The following is a 23125-nucleotide window of genomic DNA, read 5'->3' on the forward strand; positions in this document are numbered from 1 at the left end:
ACACCCCCTGGAGTTTGCTAATTACTGCCCGAGGTCTGTGGCCATCCAGTCAAGTTTTCGTGCAATGCATCTTGATACAGTGGGGAGGGCGTCTGGAGGTTGAACTGAGAACATCTGCCCAGTCTTTTTACCCATTTTACCGGAAACGGGCGCCGCTAGTGAAATAATGAGTACTATCACTTGACTCTCTAAGGGATCCTAACCCATCTGTAGACCATTCTGTCTCTTCCGAAAAGGAGAAGCAGCCATCATTGGTAATAGGATCGGAGCTGGTTATACATGATCCAACCTATGGGGATATCTTGTGCCGATGAAGTCTGCCAAAGGGAGACAAGCTTTTGGGAATACATTACTTGGCATAGCACTAATAAGATCCTTAGCCTTGGCTGAGGGCTGCGTTAGCTGCCTTCCTCAGCAACAAGTCTCTTCTGCCTTGCCCATACCAGAATCTAATGCAGCACACCCAATTTCTTATGCTAGCACCTCAATGCCACTCACATTCACTTCAGACGGTAAGCACATGCCAGCACTATTTACCAATTCAATAGTCTGTGGACCTTGCAGAGCTTTTCCACCTATAGAACCATCTTCAAGTTCAACCCTGGTCTGACCAGTTGGTGAGAGGACGGAGGCCCGCCTTTCCCCTTTTTCACCCTTGCGGAGTCTGTTTTTCTGGCTGGTGGGAGGCGCTGACCACTCTGGTGCAGTGCTATGCTGCTTGTTAGCTCTGCCACACCCGAGCCCGCCGGGATTTGGGGAATTGCAGCTTTTAGAGGGGTGCCTTAGCCTTTTTGGCTGCCTGGTCCATCTGAACACTGTATTGAATCTGTTACAATGGCTTCAGCTGGCGTCGTCACTGCTGAAACAATCAGGTGCTCACAAGCAAGCAAAAGCTTCCTCCACCATATCAACGCGCTGTTGCATCTCCTGCAGCCACCTAACGCTGCCGCTATCTTGCTGCTCCCCCTAGATACCTCTCTACAGCAAGATGTGGATTAGGTTATGTCTGAATTACACTGTTCTCAAAGAAGGCCTATTAGAAGACACTATAATAAGTTTCCATGGACGTTCCACCTGAATGAGGTATTGCATTTATTCACAATGGTTTACTGTTGTTTATGTAACTAGTTTGTTCTGACACCACCGGTTGACATTAGATCAGAAGGACTGAATCAATGTTCATGTAGATGGTTAGTGCTAAAGTGATAGTTATGTGATGGTTTGTAATATTGTATTCTGCTGTGCTTACTTATGGAGGAATAAGCTATATAACCCCTTGAATTTGGGGATGAGCCAGATCTTTTTGTCCTCTACTGTGGATGCTGCCCAATTTCCCCCTCTCCCACCAACTGATTTTGCTCCACATTTGAAACTTAGTTTATTTCTGACTTTGCCTATTATTCTGCATTTTTCATATTATTGAGGTCCTTCATGGCAGTGACTAATGAGCCAATGCATCTGCATTTTACTATTTCTGTATTGTACCTTTGAGTTTTGCAATAAGCCTATATCAATTTCCTAAATTCCACTCTAGAACTTACTTTTTGAAAAAATCCTTTATTTATTGACTGTACCTGGAAATACTGTTTTAAACCTGGTCTCTGTGACGCATTGCTTCTTAAACAGAGGTCACAGCTATCACTGATTCACCCAGTATCTGGATGTGCCATTTCGATGCAGATTTTCTAGGGGTACAGTGCACCACTTGAAAAAATTGAACATTCAGAGCTGAAGGTGAAAGTGGAGATATGAGATCAGAGAGTGTTTCGAAATAAGCCAAAACATCTAGTACAGCCAGTATACCATAACTGTTAAATCTTCTGCAGTTTTAAACCCGATTTCAGTTAGATCACTTTATCAGTTTTAGAAAAAAAGAAACTGAAACCCATTCAGAGTGAACAATCCATTTACGATAATACAAGTAATGAGCGATTTAAGCAATAGTGACTTAGAGTGAAATAAAGAAATTCATTCGATAGCTCTCAATAATGCATTTAGACAGGTATACCTATTACGTTTTATAGAGCTAAACATATTTATAACATCACTATATTATCTATAATGAATGTTAAATAAGTAATACATACTTATTGCATTACATTATACACCATAGTAATATAAAAGATTAGTTGGATTAAAAATTGAGTGTATAGAAGGAAAGGGAAAAAAAGGAAAAGAGTGGTGTTATTTGTAATCCTTTAACATAAACGTTAAATATATATATATATGCAGATCGTATGAACCATAATCTTTCTCTTCATGAGGTATCTTTTGCCAAACACTTAGATTCCTTTTCTTTGACACACCATTTACCATTTAAGGTGTGTTTGACAACTTTCCTCCTAGTTCCTGAATTTTAAAGAATTTTCAGACCTACACAGTTCTGTTCTCTAATCATAGGTTCCTATCACAGTATCAAACAGGTGCTCAGGTTTTGCATCATATTTAGGCCTTAATACCATATGGTATGATGAAGATCAATTGGAACATGTTTTGTTTAATGCCGTTGTGCAGTTCAATCCATTATTCACTTTTAATTTATTATGGTTGTCAAGCAAACTTCATAAAAAAGGAACATAGGAAAAGACCTAGAACTTTATGAAGTTGAAAGAGGATCTCAAAGAATGCCTAATGTTGGCTCTCAAAGAAAGCCTGTAACTCTGAATCTTGCAAATAAAAAAAACTGGTATTAATAAACCAAATATGTGTATCTAGGAAGGTTCTTGGAAACTGCAGACCCAGTCACGCCTTTCACACCGAACCTGGTGCCACAAGGTTGCCTTTGATTAGAGAGTTGTACCTTTACACGTTGGTCTGTATTTCTTGATTCTTGTTTTGAATCTATATTGGTCATTACCTCAGTTAAGGACCGGGGTAGTCATTTAAAAATAGCTTCCCCATTGTTGCTGGTTGGAACTTATAGGGACGACTTTGAAATCCTACGACTTAACTCATTTGATTAGAGACCTGACTACTCATGCTTTTGCAGTTTGCTACATTTAGTTACTGGACATCTGCTCCTGTGTGAATCACTGCATACTGTACGTTGTAGAATGGAACTTTCAGTGAAGATTAGACTTGCTGACAGCCTTGTCGCAATGGACATTACACAATCACTGCTGCTTTGCCTCTTCTGTCTGTGTGCATGCGCTGGGTGCCTGCTGCAAGCTTCTCCAGAGTGAGGCATACGTTTTTGTATTGGAGCAGAACATTAGATCCCCTTACTGAGCAGCAATTGCTGAGGTCAACAGTATACATCATTCTACTTGTAACCCACAATACATCCTCAGCGGCCTGGTTAGAAAAGAAAGGTGTGCTGAGAAATGTAACGCTCAACTTGTAGAACACTCTCTAATTTGGAACTTCCCAGCTGCTTGAAGCATAAGTGTTAATGATCAGTGCCACAGTGCAATGGTGATGGACCCACATAAGTGATTTTAAAGGTAAATATTGTACGCCCATTCCAGATAGATGGATAGAATGGAATGGTCTATTGTAATAGGTGATGATAGGCTAGTTCTTCGCTGTCCACAAAGGAGTAACTATTTATTATTGTGGAACCCAACAACTAAAGATGCAGGTATAGGTTTATTTGCACCAAGGAAATAGTTACACCTATCAGGAAAACGCAGCAATAATAATATTAATAATCAGTCTATAAGTGCATAGCTACTTCTTACCAAGTGTCCCAGCGCTAGGATCCTGAGGATAAAGGTGCCCATCAGTTTAACCAGATCTCTACTAGACCTGAATAGCCAGGTGTTTAATTTTTTTCCTGAAAAAAGTTTCAAATGAAGCCTGCAGAATTGCAACAGGAAGAGAGTTCCAGATTTTTGACGCAAGATGGCTAAAGGAACTGCCCCCTATTCTAGCTCTTTAAAATGTTGGAACAACGGACAGTTTTGCTTTGGCAAACATAGGGTTTGACCATCAACTGAAGATAAGATGCCTTGAGAGGAAAGAGCCTTGTGCAGTAACAGAGAGCTTTAAAGGTGCTCTTTGCCTCACCGGGAGCCAGTGCAGTTTCTGAAAGTGTGGTCCCGAGAGGAGCACTTAGGTCGATTGGGAAATTTCTGCGCTGCAGCATTCTGGACCTGTTGAAGTTGAGACACACTTTGGTACAGAACATTGCAGTAGTCTAGTCTGTATATAACTAGACCCCGGACTACAGTTTTTGGGGGCAGACTCTGGAAAAAAGTGGAGAATTGTCTTCTAAGATTTCAGCATCTCAAATAATTTCCCTGCAAAAGCAGTGATCGGGTTATCGAAAGAAAGTTTATCATCACACCAGATGGCCAGATTTTTAACCTTAGGTTTGGGAGGGGGTAATGGACCAAGATTATGAGGCCACCAGGCATTGGATAAGATGCTATAGTGTGTGCCCAAAACCAACACTTCCATATTCCCTGCATTCAGCTTTAAATCCATCCAAGCAGCAACCTCTGAAAGACATGAATAGCAGCATCATCACACCAGGGGGCGAACACAGATATTAAAGGGTTGGTCTTAGTGAAGAGCCCTGCAGCACGCACTGTGGAGTGGAATCGTTTTTGGGAGACCTGAAAGGTACTCTCTTGCATCTCATTAGCGATAGTTGCCGTGGTCCTCTGTGGCGATGTTTTTTTGCGGCTGCTATCTCAGGCAAACCGGTGCTATGGGCTGTTAAGCACCAGCTTGTGAATGGAGTGATTCATTTATTGCAACTTTGGCTGCAATAAAGTGCTGTTAACTCGGCTATAGTTCCTTGAGAATATGGCTCTTTATCGCTTGTTGGTATTCTTTAAATGGTGTAAACAATCACACATTCTAGGGGACTTGGTTGTCAGAATATGTTCATTCTCAAAAAATGGATCTGAATATTCATGAGAAGCCACCAATAATATTTCAAATAATATGTTGATGCTTCCAGCACGTTTTCATGTTTCCACCTATGGGGAAATAGGGCATCACTCAATATGTAAAGAATTGATTGGATATCATATACGCTATCCCCCTGACTTAGAACTGGGATGTCCAATGTTTCTTTACTAATGCCAGTCTTTAACTGATTTTCATTACATTCACATAGATTAAAACAACATATTTTGGCCATCATTGTGTTGTCATTAAATGTGTTTTCGGTGGTTGTCGGAGTCTTTGTCAAAGAAGAATTTGCAATTATAAGGGAGAACGGAGATATCCGTGAGATCTTGAAAATATGTAATTGATACAGTCCCTGCCCTCACGGCCCAAAGTTGGTCACCACAGATAAACCATTCTGAGACCCTATATTCATATAATCTAAAAGTGTCATAGAGAAGCAGAAGTGTTGCTGTCCGAGTGTAGCTTCACAGTTCATGCTGCTACAGTATAGGCATTTTGCAGATCCATTTTGCAACCAGAGCACAATCAGCGTCGTTCCAATCTTCATGTGCTGTTATTGCAGCGCAGTGTTCGTTGTCTTTCCAGTTATCAGGATTATCCCCCGTCCAGAACCTAGAAAGAAATTGACATGAATTTACAGTTAGTGTTTGCGGAAACTCCTGGATACAGTGAGATATGGTCATTAATTTGGGCTATGGAGCTTGTAGGTGGCATGTTACAAACCCAGTTGTTTCAAAGCACACAGAACGTTTGTAACTTGAATTTGTCACATCATGGCCTTTAGTTAGATCATGACATATGTGTAATCATGCAGAGGTTTCCAAGAGGGTCTGCTGCTATCATATATGGTTGATGCACACCTCCTAGTTTGTACTGATGATGATAATGTTGTATGGGCTGTCCTCAGGTGTGCGCACATTGCTAACATTAACCTCCAAGCTCCTGTAGTAACACATTACATAACTAGTGCCACTTCATGGTCATCGGAGTTCAGAATCACAGCTAATGGACATCTTACAACAAAATAACTTTCTTATTGTAGAGACAGGAATTGTTAAAGCACACTTTAACCCAGAAGGGTATCCTGATGTTGAATATTTATTGTTTCCCTATCCCAACTCAACTGTACTGACCTCAGTCCTTGAGTGGGGTTCCACCTTACCCTATCTCGCTCACCACTTAGATGTCATCAGATTTCTGCTCCCCTACAACTTCTCTTTGTCCTCTGCATCTCAGTGCTATGTGAGGCAGGCTGTGGACCAGGACAACCCTTTGCAATCTGCCTGCCTTTGCTCAGGTAGCCTGTTGAAGAACAGGTCTGCCTATGAGGCTCTGTGGGTCCTGCCTGACCTTTAGGAGAGACCACTTGATACTAAGCACAAAATGAACAACATCTTCCTTCCCCTGCCATTTGGGCAAGGAATGGCGGACCTCAACCTCAGGCTGTGTACCCTACTAGCAGCTTGCCTGCATGTATTGAGCTACAGAAGCAAAGAGACTGAAACCATCCATGACACACTCCTCTATTTTACTACCCAGCAGGCTGTCTCCCAATGGTACAACAGTGCAACCTCGCTCTTACTTCATTTTTCTCAGATATGCAATGTTCCTCTCACTTTCCTCGCTGCGCTAGCTCTGGCAGCACTGCAAGGCCCGTAGGATCGCACTCTAAAATGAGACCTAGAGCTAATACACACACTCCAGAAACTGTGTCATAATGTTACCTAAGGTTCTTAAAGTATGTTACATAGCCTGCTATCATATGTTTATTTGGTATGGCATATGATGGCGTGATTGATGTGGATATTTGTTAAGCGCAGTTGTTGCCATTATCTCACCTCTTGGTGCTGCTAAAATCCCACTGTGTTGCACCTTAATTATTTAATGAACAGTAGAGACTTTAAATTGTCTTGGAAAGATAGAAACACTTTCTATGATTGCAGTGATAATGGTAGAGAGTTCTAAAGCAGAGTCTCCTAAACTAGAGGGTACTGCCATAACATGTCTAATGCCAATTTCTCTGCCACTGGTAGTCAGCAAAGCGATTGAAGTTCAGGTATCACCTGATCTTTTTGTTTTTAGGCCTGTGACCTCACAGCCACTAACAGCATTCCTATAGTCTCTAGAATTCTATGACTTGGTATTGGCATAATCTAATTGGGTATAGACCCACTCAGCTGCCAATCAGAAGCCCGATTAAAACCTGCCTCCCACGACCATCCTTTAAGGTTTGGCCAGTCAGTGTGTTTTGGCTGTTCCAGCAACAGCCAAGAGCTCAAAGAGCCATTCATACGCTTCTGCCAGGGTCTTCATTAGCCCATGAATGAACAAAGACTCCTGGCTGGGCCAATCTTGTCTTGGAAAAGCCTTGGACTAAAACTGATATTGGTCAGATAAGCTATAACCGTGAGCCTGTCAAGCACTACAACACTGTGAAAATTCACACTGACAGGTAAGCTACACAAGCCACCAGGCCACACATGGTGGCACATACTAATAAAATCTTCCTGTTCCCACTCACTATCATATGCATACCATCAAAAGTACAAACCATCAGCGTACATTGAGTAGTCATCAATGATCACAACACAATGTAGATGGATTCTTCGTTAGGCAAACATGGCTAATACCCACCTCCATACATATCCTTGACTTCTTCATAACTGCAGACTAACATATTTAATTAAAAGACAGCACATAGTCCATAAGTGTGCCAGGTCTTACACTTCAGTAACTCAATAAGCATTCAAGTTTCTCGCTCTTCTTCTCAGACAGCATTGTTCTATCTGCTCTCCCAGTACCAAACAAGATCTGTACCAAAGAAATCCCAGACCTTATCACCTATACATCCATTCACACTCTCATCCCTACATTTCTTGCAGACGTGAACCTCACCGGTGACTCAATTATGAAGAAGATGAAATAATTCCAATACACTCCCTTGAATTCATTGAACGTCTCGCAGCATTTAACCAAACTTGCCCATTCCAAAGGCAAAAGCCTCTACTAATGTCTTCTGTGGCAAAGCATCGCAAGAAACCCATAGCTCTGGACTGGATATAATGCTTTAAGGTCCCCTTGGATATAATGCATTATGTTTCCCTTCTCCATCACTGACATCATTTCAAGCCAACAGAAGTAGACCGACTTTTTTCTCCTTTAAAGTCCTCATCACGGATGCCCTACAGGAAGAACTCTTCAGTCTGTCAAAATCAAAACAGAGGTCATTACTCCCCTCGACTTACATTAACTTCAATTTTATTTTTTAGGTTAGTCTATCACTGAAAACACAATCTGCAAATTGAAAGGAAATCTCAAAGAGTAACAGCCCATCGCCACACATCCTACTGAAAGCACTTTGCTCAACATATATCTCTCTAACAACCACAGCCAAAGCCATTTCCACACCTATGGAATAAATAAACTATCTACTAGAATAGAATCCTATTTTTAGGGTCTGGCATGTGTGTATGTACTGGTATTTTCAGAGAACAGACCTGGTAGTAGAGCAACAGAGCACTAAGAAGGAGGCATGGCCGCTAAGAGGATACAAGTATGGAGAGTATTTCAAGGCTAGGCTGTCCTGGCAGGTGAGAAATGGTTCATTTAATTACGCTTGTCCTAATCGCTCAATAAGTTGAAAAGTACAACACGATTAATCACTTCTTCACATAAAACATCAACAAAATCCGAGTCCACATCACCAACAAAGGCAGACATCCACTTTGTTGCCAGTCTCCCAATGCTCTTGACTACTATGAATGTGGCTTTTAGCCCTGCTCCAATACATTGTCAAATAATTGACACCCATTTTTTTCAGTGTAGGAAAGTAGGATCTCCTTCTTATGATTACCTCAACTTTTTGCTTTTTGCAACCACTAGTCTGGCTGGGATCCTGCTATTCAGGACCCCAGCCTATCTGCTTTCTCCCTTAAATTGATATGTATGTACTTTGGTACAACTCCATATTGGATACTGGAGTACCTTTATCAGTCCCTAGTATATGGTACACATGTACTCAGGGCATAGGCACCCCAGATGCCTCCCATGGCTGAAGCATGTATTATGCCACCCATGAGAGGCCAGGCAAAATGGAACATCAGGTCTGCTAATGCAGCCTGTGTAAGCTGGTGCTTGCACCACTTACGTGAGATATAGGTTCACTATATGCCGTGGAGGCGTGTTCGTAGTGTGCAGTGGCAGACTGTGTCGAAGGCAGCTGACAGGTCCAGGAGGATGAGGGCTGTGGTTTCTCTATTGTCTAGCAGGGTTCTGATGTCATCGGTGGTAGAGATGAGGACAGTTTCGATGCTGTGGTTGCTGCGCAACCCGGACTAGGACGGGTCCAGGATGTTGTTCTCCTTGAGGTAGCGGGTCAGTTATTAGTTGACGGTCTTCTCGATGACCTTTGCCGGGAACAGGAGCAGGGAGATGGGCCGGAAGTTCTTAAGGTCCTTTGGGTCCGCCTTGGGTTTCTTGAGTAAGGCGTTGATCTCGGCGTGCTTCCAACTCTCCACGAAAGTTGCTGTCTCGAAGGAGATGTTGATGGCTTTCTGGAGATGGGGTGCGATGGCAGTGTTGGCTTTGTTGAAGATGTGGTGTGGGCAAGGGTCTGCCTTCAGGATTGTTAAGGTCTGCTATGGACGTATAAGGTTTTAAGTGTAGTGATATATAGATATAGTTATGTTATGTTAATATGTATTTATTAAGCGCTCGTACGCCCAGGGGCTTCATGGCGCTATTGAAAGAGAACACAACACAACAGTTAAAAGTGAGATATAACTTAGCAGTAGGCCTGCGAGAACAGCCAGGTTTTGAGAGAATGTCTGAAGCTAAGAAGATCTCCACTCAGTTTCAATTGTAAGGGAAGCGAATTCCAAAAGGTGGCTGCAAGGTGGTCGAAGCAGCTGCCACCAAGGCGCTTCCTTTTGTAAGATGGAACAATCAGTAAAGATTTTTGAGCAGAGCGGAGATTTAAAGATGGATTATATCTAAAGAACAATTCTTTTATAAACTTCGGGCCTGAGTCTTGTAAAGATTTAAAAATAATACACCCAGTTTTAAATGCAATTCGCTGCGCAACAGGCAGCCAGTGTAGTTGTTTCAAACCAGGTCTGATAGATTGCCATTTTGAGAGTCCCAGGATAAGTCAGGCCGCTAGACTTATCCTGGGACTCTCAAAATGGCAATCTATCAGACCTGGTTTGAAACAACTACACTGGCTGCCTGTTGCGCAGCGAATTGCATTTAAAACTGGGTGTATTATTTTTAAATCTTTACAAGACTCAGGCCCGAAGTTTATAAAAGAATTGTTCTTTAGATATAATCCATCTTTAAATCTCCGCTCTGGTCAAAAATCTTTACTGATTGTTCCATCTTACAAAAGGAAGCGCCTTGGTGGTAGCTGCTTCGACCACCTTGCAGCCACCTTTTGGAATTCGCTTCCCTTACAATTGAAACTGAGTGGAGATCTTCTTAGCTTCAGACATTCTCTCAAAACCTGGCTGTTCTCGCAGGCCTACTGCTAAGTTATATCTCACTTTTAACTGTTGTGTTGTGTTCTCTTTCAATAGCGCCATGAAGCCCCTGGGCGTACGAGCGCTTAATAAATACATATTAACATAACATAACATAACTATATCTATATATCACTACACTTAAAACCTTATACGTCCATAGCAGACCTTAACAATCCTGAAGGCAGACCCTTGCCCACACCACATCTTCAACAAAGCCAACACTGCCATCGCACCCCATCTCCAGAAAGCCATCAACATCTCCTTCGAGACAGCAACTTTCCTGGAGAGTTGGAAGCACGCCGAGATCAACGCCTTACTCAAGAAACCCAAGGCGGACCCAAAGGACCTTAAGAACTTCCGGCCCATCTCCCTGCTCCTGTTCCCGGCAAAGGTCATCGAGAAGACCGTCAACCAATAACTGACCCGCTACCTCAAGGAGAACAACATCCTGGACCCGTCCTAGTCCGGGTTGCGCAGCTACCACAGCATCGAAACTGCCCTCATCTCTACCACCGATGACATCAGAACCGTGCTAGACAATAGAGAAACCACAGCCCTCATCTTCCTGGACCTGTCAGCTGCCTTCGACACAGTCTGCCACTGCACACTACCAACACGCCTCCACGGCGCCGGGATCCAAGAGAAGGCCCTGGACTGGACCACCTCCATGCTCTCCGGCAGAACACAGAGCATCCGCCTCCCCCCCTTCTGCTCCGAGGCCACCGAGATCATCTGCGTCGTACCCCAGGGTTCATCCCTCAGCTTTACGCTGTTCAACATCTACATGGCACCTCTCGCCCACGTAGCCCGACTACACGACCTCAACATCATCTCCTACGCTGATGACACCCAACTGATCCTCTCCCTCACCAATGACCCCCACACCGCCAAAACCAACCTCCATGAAGGAATGAATGCCGTCGCCGAATGGATGAGGACCAGCCGACTGAAGCTGTTCTCGGACAAGACGGAGGTCATCATCCTCGGACCCACCCCTTCGGCCTGGGACGACACCTGGTGGCCGACCGCACTGGGAACAGCTCCAACACCCACCGACCACACACACAACCTAAGGATCATCCTCGACTTCACCCTCTCCATGACTAAGCAGGTCAACGCCATCTCTTCCTCCTGCTTAAACAACCTCCGCATGCTCCGCAGGATCCACCGAAACGAGAAGAACGGTCACCCAGGCCCTCGTCAGCAGCAGGTTGTACTACGGAAACCCACTCTACGCAGGAGCCTCGGCAAAACTCCTGAACAGGCTTAAACGCATCCAGAATGCCTCTGCATGCCTGATTCTCAACATTCCTCAACGCAGCCACATCACACCCCACCTGAGAGACCTGCACTGGCTCACCATCAATAAGAGGATAACCTTAAAGCTCCTCACTCACTCACACAAGGCACTCCACAACATCGGTCCAGCGTACCTCAACGGACGACTCAGCTTCTACACCCCCACCTGCCAGCTACGCTCCACTGACCTCGCCCTCGCCAAAGTCCCCCCGCATCTGAAGAGCGACCTCCGGCGGCCGATCGTTCTCTCACCTCGCCGCAAAGACCTGAAACACCCTCCCCATCCACCTACGGCAGACCCAAGACCTGCTGACCTTTAGAAGACTGCATTCTCCTCCCCCCAGCGCCGTGAGACCCTCACGGGTAAGTAGTGCGCTTTATAGATGCAATGATTGATTGATTGAGGGTGCTAGGTTTTACGTGAGAGGGTGCTCCTGCATGCGCAGGGCCCCTCTTCAGTCTTCTGAGACCATTCTCCCGGGCTCTACTTGTTACTGCCAGACATATAGGTAGGGTTGCATTATAACCTCGCGGTAAATGCTATCTCGAACACGACTGCAACGAAGTATGTTGTGTTTGGTGTAAAACACCTTGGAATCATACCTCCACACCAGTAGATGGTGTGGGAGGTATGACTCTTCCCCATAGAACCGAGGTTCTGGGGGTACCTAAGTCTACTGGTACCAACTTTCTTGAGCCTTACAGCATAAAAAGGATGCTGCCAGCCACAGACACGAGTCTGCCCTCTTGCTGCTGAGCCAAGTTCGTGCAGAGGAAGATCGGACAATAGGTATCCTGTCACAGGGAGGTGTGACTACCTCCCAGACAGGATTTAGTGTATTGGGGCTGGGTGGGTGCACGGTCTCCGGTCTCCATGCCAGAAAGTCTGCACAAGAGGCACATTTGGTGTCCCTGTGCACATCCATCTCAAACCAGATTAGGGAGCCATTTGCTCCTGCTCTGGCACACAACTGGACAAAGGGCCCCACCCATCTGTACTGTCCCTCCCCTAGGAGGGTCCCTAGAATCTGTCCAACCCTTTCCGTGGGTATAAAATGGGTTACCTGACTACAGGACATTAGATTTTACGTGGACAAGATTCTGCAAGAAGATACCACTACACTTCGACCCTCTGGACATGCTAGACTTCGCTGGACCTCCCATGGGCTCGACTTAGTCTTCCCTTGATGTCCCCAGTCTCGTCACTATCCGTAATCCATACAGGCTCCGTGCTGGACCCTGTGGACCTCTAAGACAACAGAAGAATCTCCTTTGAGGTGAAGGAGTCACTCCCCTGTAAACGCAGACACCGTAACGCATCTGACCAGTTTGCTGATCCTGAGCTCCTGCGGACTCCGAAGACTCCAGCAACACAGTAGGTGGGTTTCCGAAGGTCTCCGATGTTGAGCTGCCCTCTCACTGAGTTTGAGGCGGATATCCCTTGTGGAGATGGTATACCCATACCCCTGTGCACCTTGTTCATTTGCAGCTGCACATGATTGTTGTCATGCAACAATTCTGTGCATTGAGCCATTTTTAGCCCTGACCCTAGCACATCTTTTCTGAGAAAGACTCCAACATCCTCACTCTCTGTGGCCTGCTAGCTGATATCCTATGAAATTGCCTGAGGTCCCCTTGCGACTCCTGTACCTTCGGCCTGTGGGTCCACTTGAGGGTCAACTTTACTTTACTTGGGCTCCCCTGGTTGCTCCAGGTCTGCCTTGAGTCCCCTTGCTGTGGTGGTCCTTGCAGGGCCAGATCGACACCGAATCTGACCATCAATGTTGTTTGCCGCTGCCAAGGCTTGTTGGTGCTCCTGCCGGACACCGACCCAGTACACAACGCCCTTCATGGGACAGCTCACCTCTGGCTCCTGGTTATCCGAGACGTCTCTGGGTGCTCACAGCTAAAGAGTCAAGTGGGTATTTGTCTACCGAGCTCCTGGTCACTCCAAAGTAACCCAGACTCTGTCCCCTCTGCTTTCAGGTTCTTCCCAATTAGAATCCACGTTTGGATTCCCCCGGACACTTTCCATACTTTCAGCAGCAGCAGTTCTTTGTCGACATCCATTGAGAACGACAAGGGTTTCTGACGCCACTTCGTGCCTATGCACCCAGCTCTTCTGGGATAGGTAACTCTGGTACAAAAGTATCCATGGGTGGGTTGGCTCTTCAAACTCATAAGGTCCAAGGGTTGTCTTTGTAATCTGCTTGGAAGGGTCCTTAATCTCTGATTTTCCACTCGCAGTCGTGTTCTCAATCTGCGTCCGTCCTCAGTGGGGTCCCTACTCACTCACCTTGGGTGGTTCCTTGGTGCAATTCTACACCTTCTAGACTAAGTCTAGTCCTGAGTTGTGGTTCTTATAACACTTATTTAGTATATGGTTTGGTCTCCCCTGGAGCCCACTGTGTATTGTGCTACTTACGTTTGACTCTTTGCAACTGTATTATTTGATTTGTGATCTATCCTTGTGTAGAGGATACTAGAGAGTGTTATAGATAAGAAATACATATTTTTAAAACTAATGTGTGGTTTCCCTTTCATTTAACCAATACTATAAGGTTGCATTCTGGTAAAACAAGGTGCTTAATATTTCTTCAAGACTTAGCCTGAAGGCTGCTCTCCATAGCTACCACTAGGACAGCTTTCAATAAAGGTTATCTTTGACCTAATCACAATATGGGCTGTTTGGACTGGTACAGGCTGCCCACTTTAACAAGTGTACAGCATATACCAGGCCAATTTCTCACATTCAGCAACAGAAATGGCCTGTCCCTTCTGATCTTGCATGTCCTCTGTGTAGACGTCCACACATGTGTCCATAAAGCACTGCTCCCCATACTGGAAACATTTATGGCCTTGCCTGACACACTACTTCAATTGTTCTTCTATTAATGCACCAATTCCATCGCTATTAAAAATGGGAACCTCAAAATCTCCGAATTTCCCTATCCCCCATTGAGTTGGTAAAGGATCCCAGTGTCATTGTACATGCTTAACTTTTTTTTTCAGAACAAAATTTTATTGTTTTGTTGAGTGAGATTGCAAGGCAACCACAGTACTCCGAACACCGGAGGAGCTGTGAGTATATGATCAAAATGCAAAGCATAGCAATCAATACAGCAGTTAAGAATAAAACATATTTGTTGGAATTCTCCCACCCCCCCTGCCCCGCAATAACTACCCCCTCCCGGATCCCGCCCTAGCCCCTTTCAAGATGTCCTTACAGGTCCAAGAAAATAGTCATTATAAACTGATGATGCATATCTTCCCTCACCCCGGTTCTCATAACAATTGTTCAGCATCAACATCCCGCTGTGCTGGCGGCTCCAGCCACAAGCCCCTGTACTCCGCCCATCTCTTCCATATTTTGTAGTGCTTCCTGGGGCAACCTCGGGCCTCAAACACTGGACGCTCTAGTCCCATACAGTAATCCAATCCCTGTTTCCACACTCCTACTGGGGGGGCCCTAGGGTCCTTCCAGGCGCGGGCCACATCCCTTTTGGCCACAGTAAGGCCAAGGAGCAGTAAGTGCCGTTTGTAGATGTTGCCACCCACTTGTTCCATTACATGGAGAAGGCCCAGCTGCAATGTACGGGGGAGCTTCCAGCCCAATGCCTCATCTAAGCAGTCCCGCACACTCGTCCAGAATCTCTGCAGTGCCCCATAATACCATACTGTATGTAGGAATGTGCCCACCTCCCGGCCACATCTCAGACAGTCGGGGGATGCAATCAAACTGGCGCGCCACAGTCTCTCTCTAGTGTAGTAAGCTCTATGTAGATATTTAAATTGGATGAAGCGCAACCGCATGGCAACGGCCGCCTCCCTAGGAGCAGCAAGAGCCTCCCTCCGAGCAGCAAGAGCCTCCCTCCAATCTACTTCTTCCAGCACTCCCACATCTCCCTCCCATGTAGTCCGCAATGTATCTAGAGAGGAGGAGCAATGGATAACCAACGATTGGTAGATGCGGGATATTTTCTTGTCCTCTAATTATCCCATAAATAACTTAGCTTCCAGAGGGCTGAATTCAGGTAAGGAGTCTAGACCCTCCAGGGCCGGGGAGATGGCATGCCGGAACTGCAAATATTTGAAGAACTGGGTTTGGGGCATGTCATATTCGTCCCTCAGTTCCTGGAATGATTTAAGGGTCGTGCCTTTCATTACATGGCCCAGCGTCGAGATCCCTATGACGTCCCAGCCACGGAACCCCTGCAAGGCCGGTAAGCGACCATTCTGCCACAACGGGGTCTCCTCAGTCAACCTGTTCCACCATCCCATGCGACAGAGCGCCCGTTGCCAGATCTGAAAGACCACCTGTGTGACCCCAGGGAGCCTCTTCCTCTTCCCTGCCGAGTACAATAGCGTATGTAGGGTGTCTGGCTCCATCAGATACCTCTCCAGGGCGTAAGCCGGATCACCCCGATCACCATACCACCACTCATTCAATACTAACAAGTGAGATGCCTGATAATATGACAGGACATCCGATGATGCCAAGCCGCCACAACATGTGGAGAGGAAACAGGTGCGGAGCGCCACTCTCACTGCGCTCCCGGCCCAGAGGAACTGGCCCAGTGCCGAATTGACCTGGCGAAACCACTGCGGCGATATAGGGTAGGGGTGGTTCTGCAGTTGATAGAGCAGACGAGGGAGGGCCACCATCTTAAAAATGGCCGAGCGTCCATAAAGATTCAAGGGCATACGGGACCACGTTTTCATGTCCGACCGGACTCGGTCCCAGACTGGGATAACATTGCGCTCCCACGAGACTCCAGGAATGTCCGTTAGGAACACCCCGAGGTACTTAATATCCCCGGTCGCTCCCTGCAGGGCCGACGCCCAGGTGCCCAGCTCCGTACCGTCCCCCAGAGTCCACAGTGTGGATTTCTGCGCATTTAGATGGAGTCCAGACACCTCCCCAAACACCCGCATAATTTCAAGGACCCTCGGTCCTGACCTATTGAGGTCTGTGAGGAAGAAGAGCACGTCATCGGCATAGAGTGCGATCCTGTCAGATGGCCCAGCTTCCCATTCGAAGCCCTTCATCTGCGCGTCTATGTGCACCCACGCCGCCAAAGGCTCCATAGCGAGGGCGAACAGGTACGGCGAGAGGGGGCACCCCTGTCGGGTGCCCCGTCCGATAGGAAAGGTGCCCGAGACAACCCCCGCCACTCTCACAGACGCCGTCAAGTCTGTATACAGCAGCCGTATGTACGATAGAAACTGGGGTCCGAGGTTCAGGCGAGGCAGGAGTGCGTGTAAATAAACCCAGCTCAATGAGTCAAAGGCTCTATCTATATCAGCCAGCATAAGCGCCGCCTGGGTTCCCGTGGCTCGCATCATCTCCAAAGCCACCTGAGCCCGCCGAATGTTGTGTCTTGTTGCTCTATGTGGCATAAAGCCCGCCTGGTCCGGGTGGACCAAGGTAGTGAGTAACGGAAGGAGGCGATTGTCAAGGGCTTTGGCCAGTATCTTCACCTCAACATTCAGAAGCGATATAGGTCTATATGATTCATGACGTTCGGGGGGTCTCCCTGGCTTGCAAAAGACCACTATTTCGGCATGCCTCCAATCCGCCGGTAGGCGGCCTGACTCCCTAGCCGCATCTAATGCTTTCTTGTAGTGCGCCCCTAACTGGAGGTGGTATTTCCAAAAGAACTCGCACCGGAACCCGTTGGGTCCCGGGGCTATCCCTGCGTTCAATTCTCCGAGGACCTTCCCTAATTCTTCTGCAGACAGCGGAAGCTCGAGGCGATTGCGCTCCTCTTCGGAAAACACCTGTGGTGGGAGATCCGCAAGAACTTTATCAACAGCGTCCGCTGGGAGGGATTCCCTAGGGGCATATTGCGCCGCATAACAGCGCGCAAAGCTGGCTGCAATCTCCTCGGGGGCTGACAAAGAATCCCCCGCCTCATTTCGAAGAGCCGGCAGAGTCTGTGCCTGAAAAGTGCCCTGGCAGAGTCTGTACAGCATCGTGCTGGACTTATCTCCCCATTGGTAGATTCTGCTCTGTGTGGCAAGCCACACCTGACGTGACTCCTCAAGGTGTAGGGATGCAGAATCCCGCTGCGCCTGTAGCAGCCTTCGCACGTCCCCATCTTCCCATGTCGCCGTGCACCTCCCCTCCAGGGCGCGGACTCGGTCTGCCGCCCTCTCCAGGCCTCCCTGTGTGTCCTACAGGCCTTTGCACACCAGGCTATATCTACTCCCCGGAGCGTGGGCTTCAGGGCCTCCCAGAGGGTCACAGCATCCGTCCCGGATCCCTCATTATCTTCCCAGTAGTGAGCTATGGCCTCTCGCATGTGAGACTGATAATCGTCTTGTTGCAGGTGCCAGGTAGAGAGGCGCCATCGAAATGGCTGCCGCCTCTTATCTAGAAGTATATTAATCACAATAAGGGAATGGTCAGAGAGTCCGCGCGGCAGTATATCCGTCGATTCCACCCTCCCAATCCTAGTGCAGGGGACAAACAGATAATCCAATCTCGAGAAGGAGTTATGCACTGCAGACACATACGTGTATTTCCAACTATGTGTATGTTGATAGCGCCATGCATCCATCCAGCCCATGCCCTTCACCATGTCATTCAATCTAGTAGGGGCAGTCACCCCCGATGACAGCCATCACGTCCGGAATCTCGGCCCAGATGGTGAACAGTTTCTCAACAAGTGACCATTGCAGTGGGGGAGGAGCATACACACTTCCAAAAACCACTGGTTCACCTCGAATCATTCCTTTGACAAATACGTATCTGCCCTGAGCATCCACCCACTGCGTGGAGTGGACGTAAGACACCCTGCGGTGAATCATTACCGCCACTCCCCGGGAGCCCCTGACAAAACCGGCGTGGAACACCTGTTGATATCCATAGCGCTGCAGACTAAGGGTTTTGGTACCTAGGAGGTGCGTCTCTTGCAGTAGCAGGACATCTGCCTTCTCTCTTTTCCCCTGTCGTAGCACTGCGCCCCTCTTAATTTTATCCAGCATGCCCCTTACATTCCAGCTCACTATTCCTAGTGCTGCCCTGGGGAGCTCTGGTTCGGGACCTTTAGCCGCCATCTATCGGGTGAAACTCTAATTGCCCGGGTGTAGGGAATTGTAGCTGCATAGATATCCATAGTAGAACCTGGTGAACCATCGTGCTGTAAAGAGCTGCCCCGACCCTCCCCAAACTTTTGTATCCCCCCGCCCCCCAACCCCCACCAATCCCCAACCCAACAAATCCCCAACTGCCAGCCTCCCCCCGCCCTTATACCTCAGCAACGTTGAAGTACCTGTCGCGGTGTAGGAGCGCTCTGATCCCCAACGGGAGACCGAAAGCCACCCACTCCAATGGATCCCCCTGAACTACACACTCAACCCCCAACTAACCCCTTAGGGGCAATTAACGTCTCTGAACTCGAGGTGCGTGTCCGCCAGCCAGATCATTGCCACCCCCATACCCATCCCCACCCCATCTCAGCCTATTCAAATCAGCGCAACATCGGATTTGGCTATTTCCCCAATATTCCACTATCACCAGTAGGAGCGAGGAAGTGCCACTCGCCCACCACATACGAATTGTTGTAAATAGTGTCCACAGGTCCATCTCGTTATTTCAAGGATCAGGGTTCTGAGTGTTTGACGTATCAGGCCCCTCATCTCGCCTCTCTTGAGGAGGAGGGCTTTTCTTGGGCCGGGACCTCCAGTTGCTCGCACTCCGCGATCTCCGGGAAGACCGTTGCAACGTCGCCGTTGAGGATGAATCTGAATCATGACCTGGTGGTGTGTGTGCTCGGACCCTTACAGTTTCATCTGTCCAGGTAAACACCTCTTCTGGCGTGTTGAAGAAAAGGGTGCGAGATCGGTACACTACCCGCAGGCGGGCCGGGAAGAGCAAGGCATATTGAATCTTCAGATCTCGTAGACGAGCCTTGGCCGCTGTAAAGGATTGCCGCTGCTGTTGGACTTGTTTAGTATAGTCCGGAAATATGAGAATTTTCTGGTTGTCAAACATGAGGGGCTCTTTTGCACGTGCCTGCCGCAGGACAGCGTCTCGGTCGTGGTAGTTGAGTAGCCGAGCTATCACAGGTCTTGGGCGAGCGCCCACCGGAGGTTTCTTGAGGAGCGCTCTATGTGCTTGTTCGATTATGAAGCAGCGGGAGAGGGAGTCCGCTGGCATCCATCCCTCCAGCCATTGGGTCAGGAAGGCCTCCATGTTGTCCTTCTCGCAGTCTTCCGGAAAACCAACAAATCGCAAGTTGTTGCGGGGAGCTCGTCCTTCTGCATCCTCGGCTTGGAGCACTAGGCCCTTTTGAATCCCCTCCATATAGGCCACTTTTTTCTTTAAGGTCCCCACGCCGTCTTCTACCTCTGATAATCTGGACTTGGCTTCAGTAATGCGGGTTACTGCATTCCGTAGATCCTGACGCAGGAGGGTAACGTCCGCCCCACTGCCCCAATCTTTGCGTCTAGCATGTCTCTGGACTGCGTGATCGCCGCCATGAGGGCCGCATTATCTGGCCCCGATGTCGGGGGGCTCCCGGAGGCTCCCGCTCCCCCGCTCGGGCCTGCAAATTTGTCCATGGGCCCTTGTTTTGATGTCCCACCGCCATTACCTCCTCTGGTCATAATCAGTCTCTGTCTCACCAGGCGTATCGTTCGGCCTCTGCAGCGTCGCCGGAAGGGGGCCACGTCCCCGGAGTGTCGTGTTGTTCATGTGCTTCAAGTGCGCCACAGCACGACATTCAAGTCACCCCCACAGCTCACTGCCTCCACAGTACCTTGCCAATGCCAGTCAGCCACTCCTTCAATGCCACGCGGTCACTCCGCTGCAGTCACAAAATGGCGTCCTCACTCCAGTACACGATATCCCAGCGGTCTAGTGCCGGCACCGCCAGTCTCCACCGATGGGCAGTGAGAGGCTTCCCCTGCAGCTGCAGTTCGCCCCCGCTCCTCCGTTGCCAGCCTTCTCTGCACCGTCTCAATGGGGACCAGACCGCCCCACAGGAAAGGGCCCCCTGCCCGCTTCTCGTCACCTCCGCGGCCCGATTCGGCCGCCGGGGGGGGGGGAGGAAAGAAAGGGGGGGGACCGTCAACGCTCAGGACCCCCCGCCACCTGATCCTCCACCACGGCCCGACACAGCCGTCGACCCAAGCGATACCCCCTCCAGCCTTCGCACGACCTGCCGAGGACACAAAGCACCGCAGTCAAGGGCCCACAGACGTCCCGCAGCCCGGAGCACGGCAAAGTGGTCCACAGTCCGGTGGGCTCCACTTGCCCCACCACCGACAGATAGCAGCTCCCCACTCACCCCAGTGACACAGTGTCTCGGCCTGATTCCGCCAGATAGGAGGAGAGGGGGGGGAGAGCGCCACTCCGGGCCGATGCCCCAGTTCCTCCACGGGCGTGTGTCCCCAGTGAGGCCCCGGTCTCGGGGCGGCAAAAGACCGCCTTCCACGATAGCTCCGCTGTATGCCAGGGGCTCCGCATGAGCCCGCCTGCCAATTGTCCCTTCAGCTCGCCACGGCCAGGGGCCGACGCTCCCACAAGGCCTCAGCCGGCCTCCGGGTCGCGAAAATCCAGGTCCCGGCTCTTACAGTTTTACAGGCCTCACTGCCCGGAGCCCAGCACCCCCGCTCCACTCGGGGTCATCGCCTTCAGCTGGCCTGCCACGCGATGCAGCACCGGGCTCCCACACACACCGGGTCCGCCTCTCTCTTGCCAGTTGGTCTCACCGCTCTCGGGTCCGGGCTGCGCCTCCGCAGGGGCCCTCACGTCTGCCGGGGCCGCCAAAATCCAGGTCCCGGCTCCAAAGGATCACGTAGGCCGCGCGGACCTCCGGGTCGCCGCTCCCAGCGCTCGGCAGCCTCTCAAAATTGCCGTGGAGCACCGCTCTAATCCCCCCAAGTAGGAGACTCGTCGTTGGGGCTTTTGGGGATGGGGGAAGGAAGGATTGATGCAGGATTTCAGATCGGCGGGACGGAGCTGTTCTAAGCCACGTCCGCCATTCTGTCGCGCTAAGCCACGCCCCGTACGTGCTTAACTTTACTTTGTGCTGGGTGGCAAACTACATCTCTTCCCAACTTCATAATGAACAGAACCATTAGAAGATCACATTAATAGTACTAAAATGCCCATGTGTACTAACATAGTTTCTGCTAGACACCATATGGGAAAACCCTTTAGTACATCATGTCCATAGTTTGTTTCTTTTGACAATTGTTTCGGATTCTCAAATAGGGCATTTGATATTCTTTGGCTATAAGATGTGGGTGGCTGATGATTGATGCAAGATGGTGACTCTCTGAGACACAGGGCAGAATGCCAGCGAACAGGGAAAACTGAGCAGAAGACAGAGAGAGGTGGAGAGGAATGGCACAACTGTGGTGAGATCATTAGAACTGCGGGGCTCTATTTGGACAGGCTTATTGAATTTCTTGCCCTGCTCCCTCGGGCAGCCTCACTGACATGCTCTCTGGCCAAACTCACTACCAGAGCTTATACTGGCACCACTTAATGGCCTGGCTGGGTTGGCCAACAGTTTCAAAAACCTGCTACCACCACTCCTGTGGCATTCACTCCTTGCTGGCACATCCACCTGTCTGGTACTGGGGTCTATTGGCAGATCACAGGTAAAACTAGGGTCTAGCCCAACTCCACCACGAACCGAGCCACAAAGATTTGAAAACAGAGCCTCCGCCAGCCTCACCAACCACTAAGTCCATGAGTCTGGGCATCTGCCAGAACAACAGCTATTCTGCAATCCCTCAGTAGTAACAAGAGTGACATTTCTTCCACAGTTACCTTAACTATTCAACATCGGTTTTACTATCTTGCATGTTAGTTGCAACTTGGCGATAATTGGCAGTCTTGCGGAACCTGTGAAATGAATGGATCTGGAAGCCTTCATCTGCCATTACCTGCAAACAGCATCCCAGAGGCAGGGTAGGCCATGGAAGCGTCCAGGTATGCTCATGCTCCTTTGCAGGGTGCCGCCACTCCTCCCAATCAAATCCTCCACTTGCAGTCACTTTCCCCTTATCTTCAGGAGGCAGGTAACCGTCATTGGGTGGCCAGGGCCAAGTGATTGTTGCCTTGAGAGTATTAGAGGCGGTATGAGCAAGAGGCAGCCTAAGCAGTGAAGCGGCCCCAGCGCAGCTTGAGTCCTGTGGCTTCCAGCAGAGGCAGCATCGTACCATTGTGACATTAGGCCACAGGCTACACATAGTGGCACATACTAATAACCTCTTCCTTATCACATTCATTATCACAAACATACCATCAACACCCTAAACATTACAGTACAGTTTCAATTCACCATCCAAATATTTCGCCCAAACGTCAACTAAGAAAACCAATTCTGCGCATGAGTAATTATGATTCTTTATTTCCAGCTAAAAGAGCCCTTCCCAGCCCACCTCCAACGGCTGAAATTATCTGCAATAGTACATACTATCTT

General features: G+C 48.5%; 1 protein-coding gene across 6 annotated transcripts in view; it reads right to left on the reverse strand.

Annotated features, from left to right (window-relative positions):
- Positions 1–1888: 1888 nt before the first annotated feature.
- Positions 1889–23125, reverse strand: part of LOC144817774 (CD209 antigen-like protein C) — a 794201-nt gene continuing 772964 nt past the window's right edge. For all 6 annotated transcript variants that reach the window (XM_078674574.1, XM_078674576.1, XM_078674579.1 and 3 more), the window contains one exon: positions 1889–5475. In XM_078674574.1, coding sequence (XP_078530700.1) covers positions 5343–5475 — 133 coding nt within the window. In that variant the 3' untranslated portion in view covers positions 1889–5342. The remainder of the gene's footprint in view (positions 5476–23125) is intronic.

This window comes from Lissotriton helveticus, chromosome 2_1 (assembly GCF_964261635.1).
Source record: "Lissotriton helveticus chromosome 2_1, aLisHel1.1, whole genome shotgun sequence".
Classification (NCBI taxonomy): domain Eukaryota; kingdom Metazoa; phylum Chordata; class Amphibia; order Caudata; family Salamandridae; genus Lissotriton; species Lissotriton helveticus.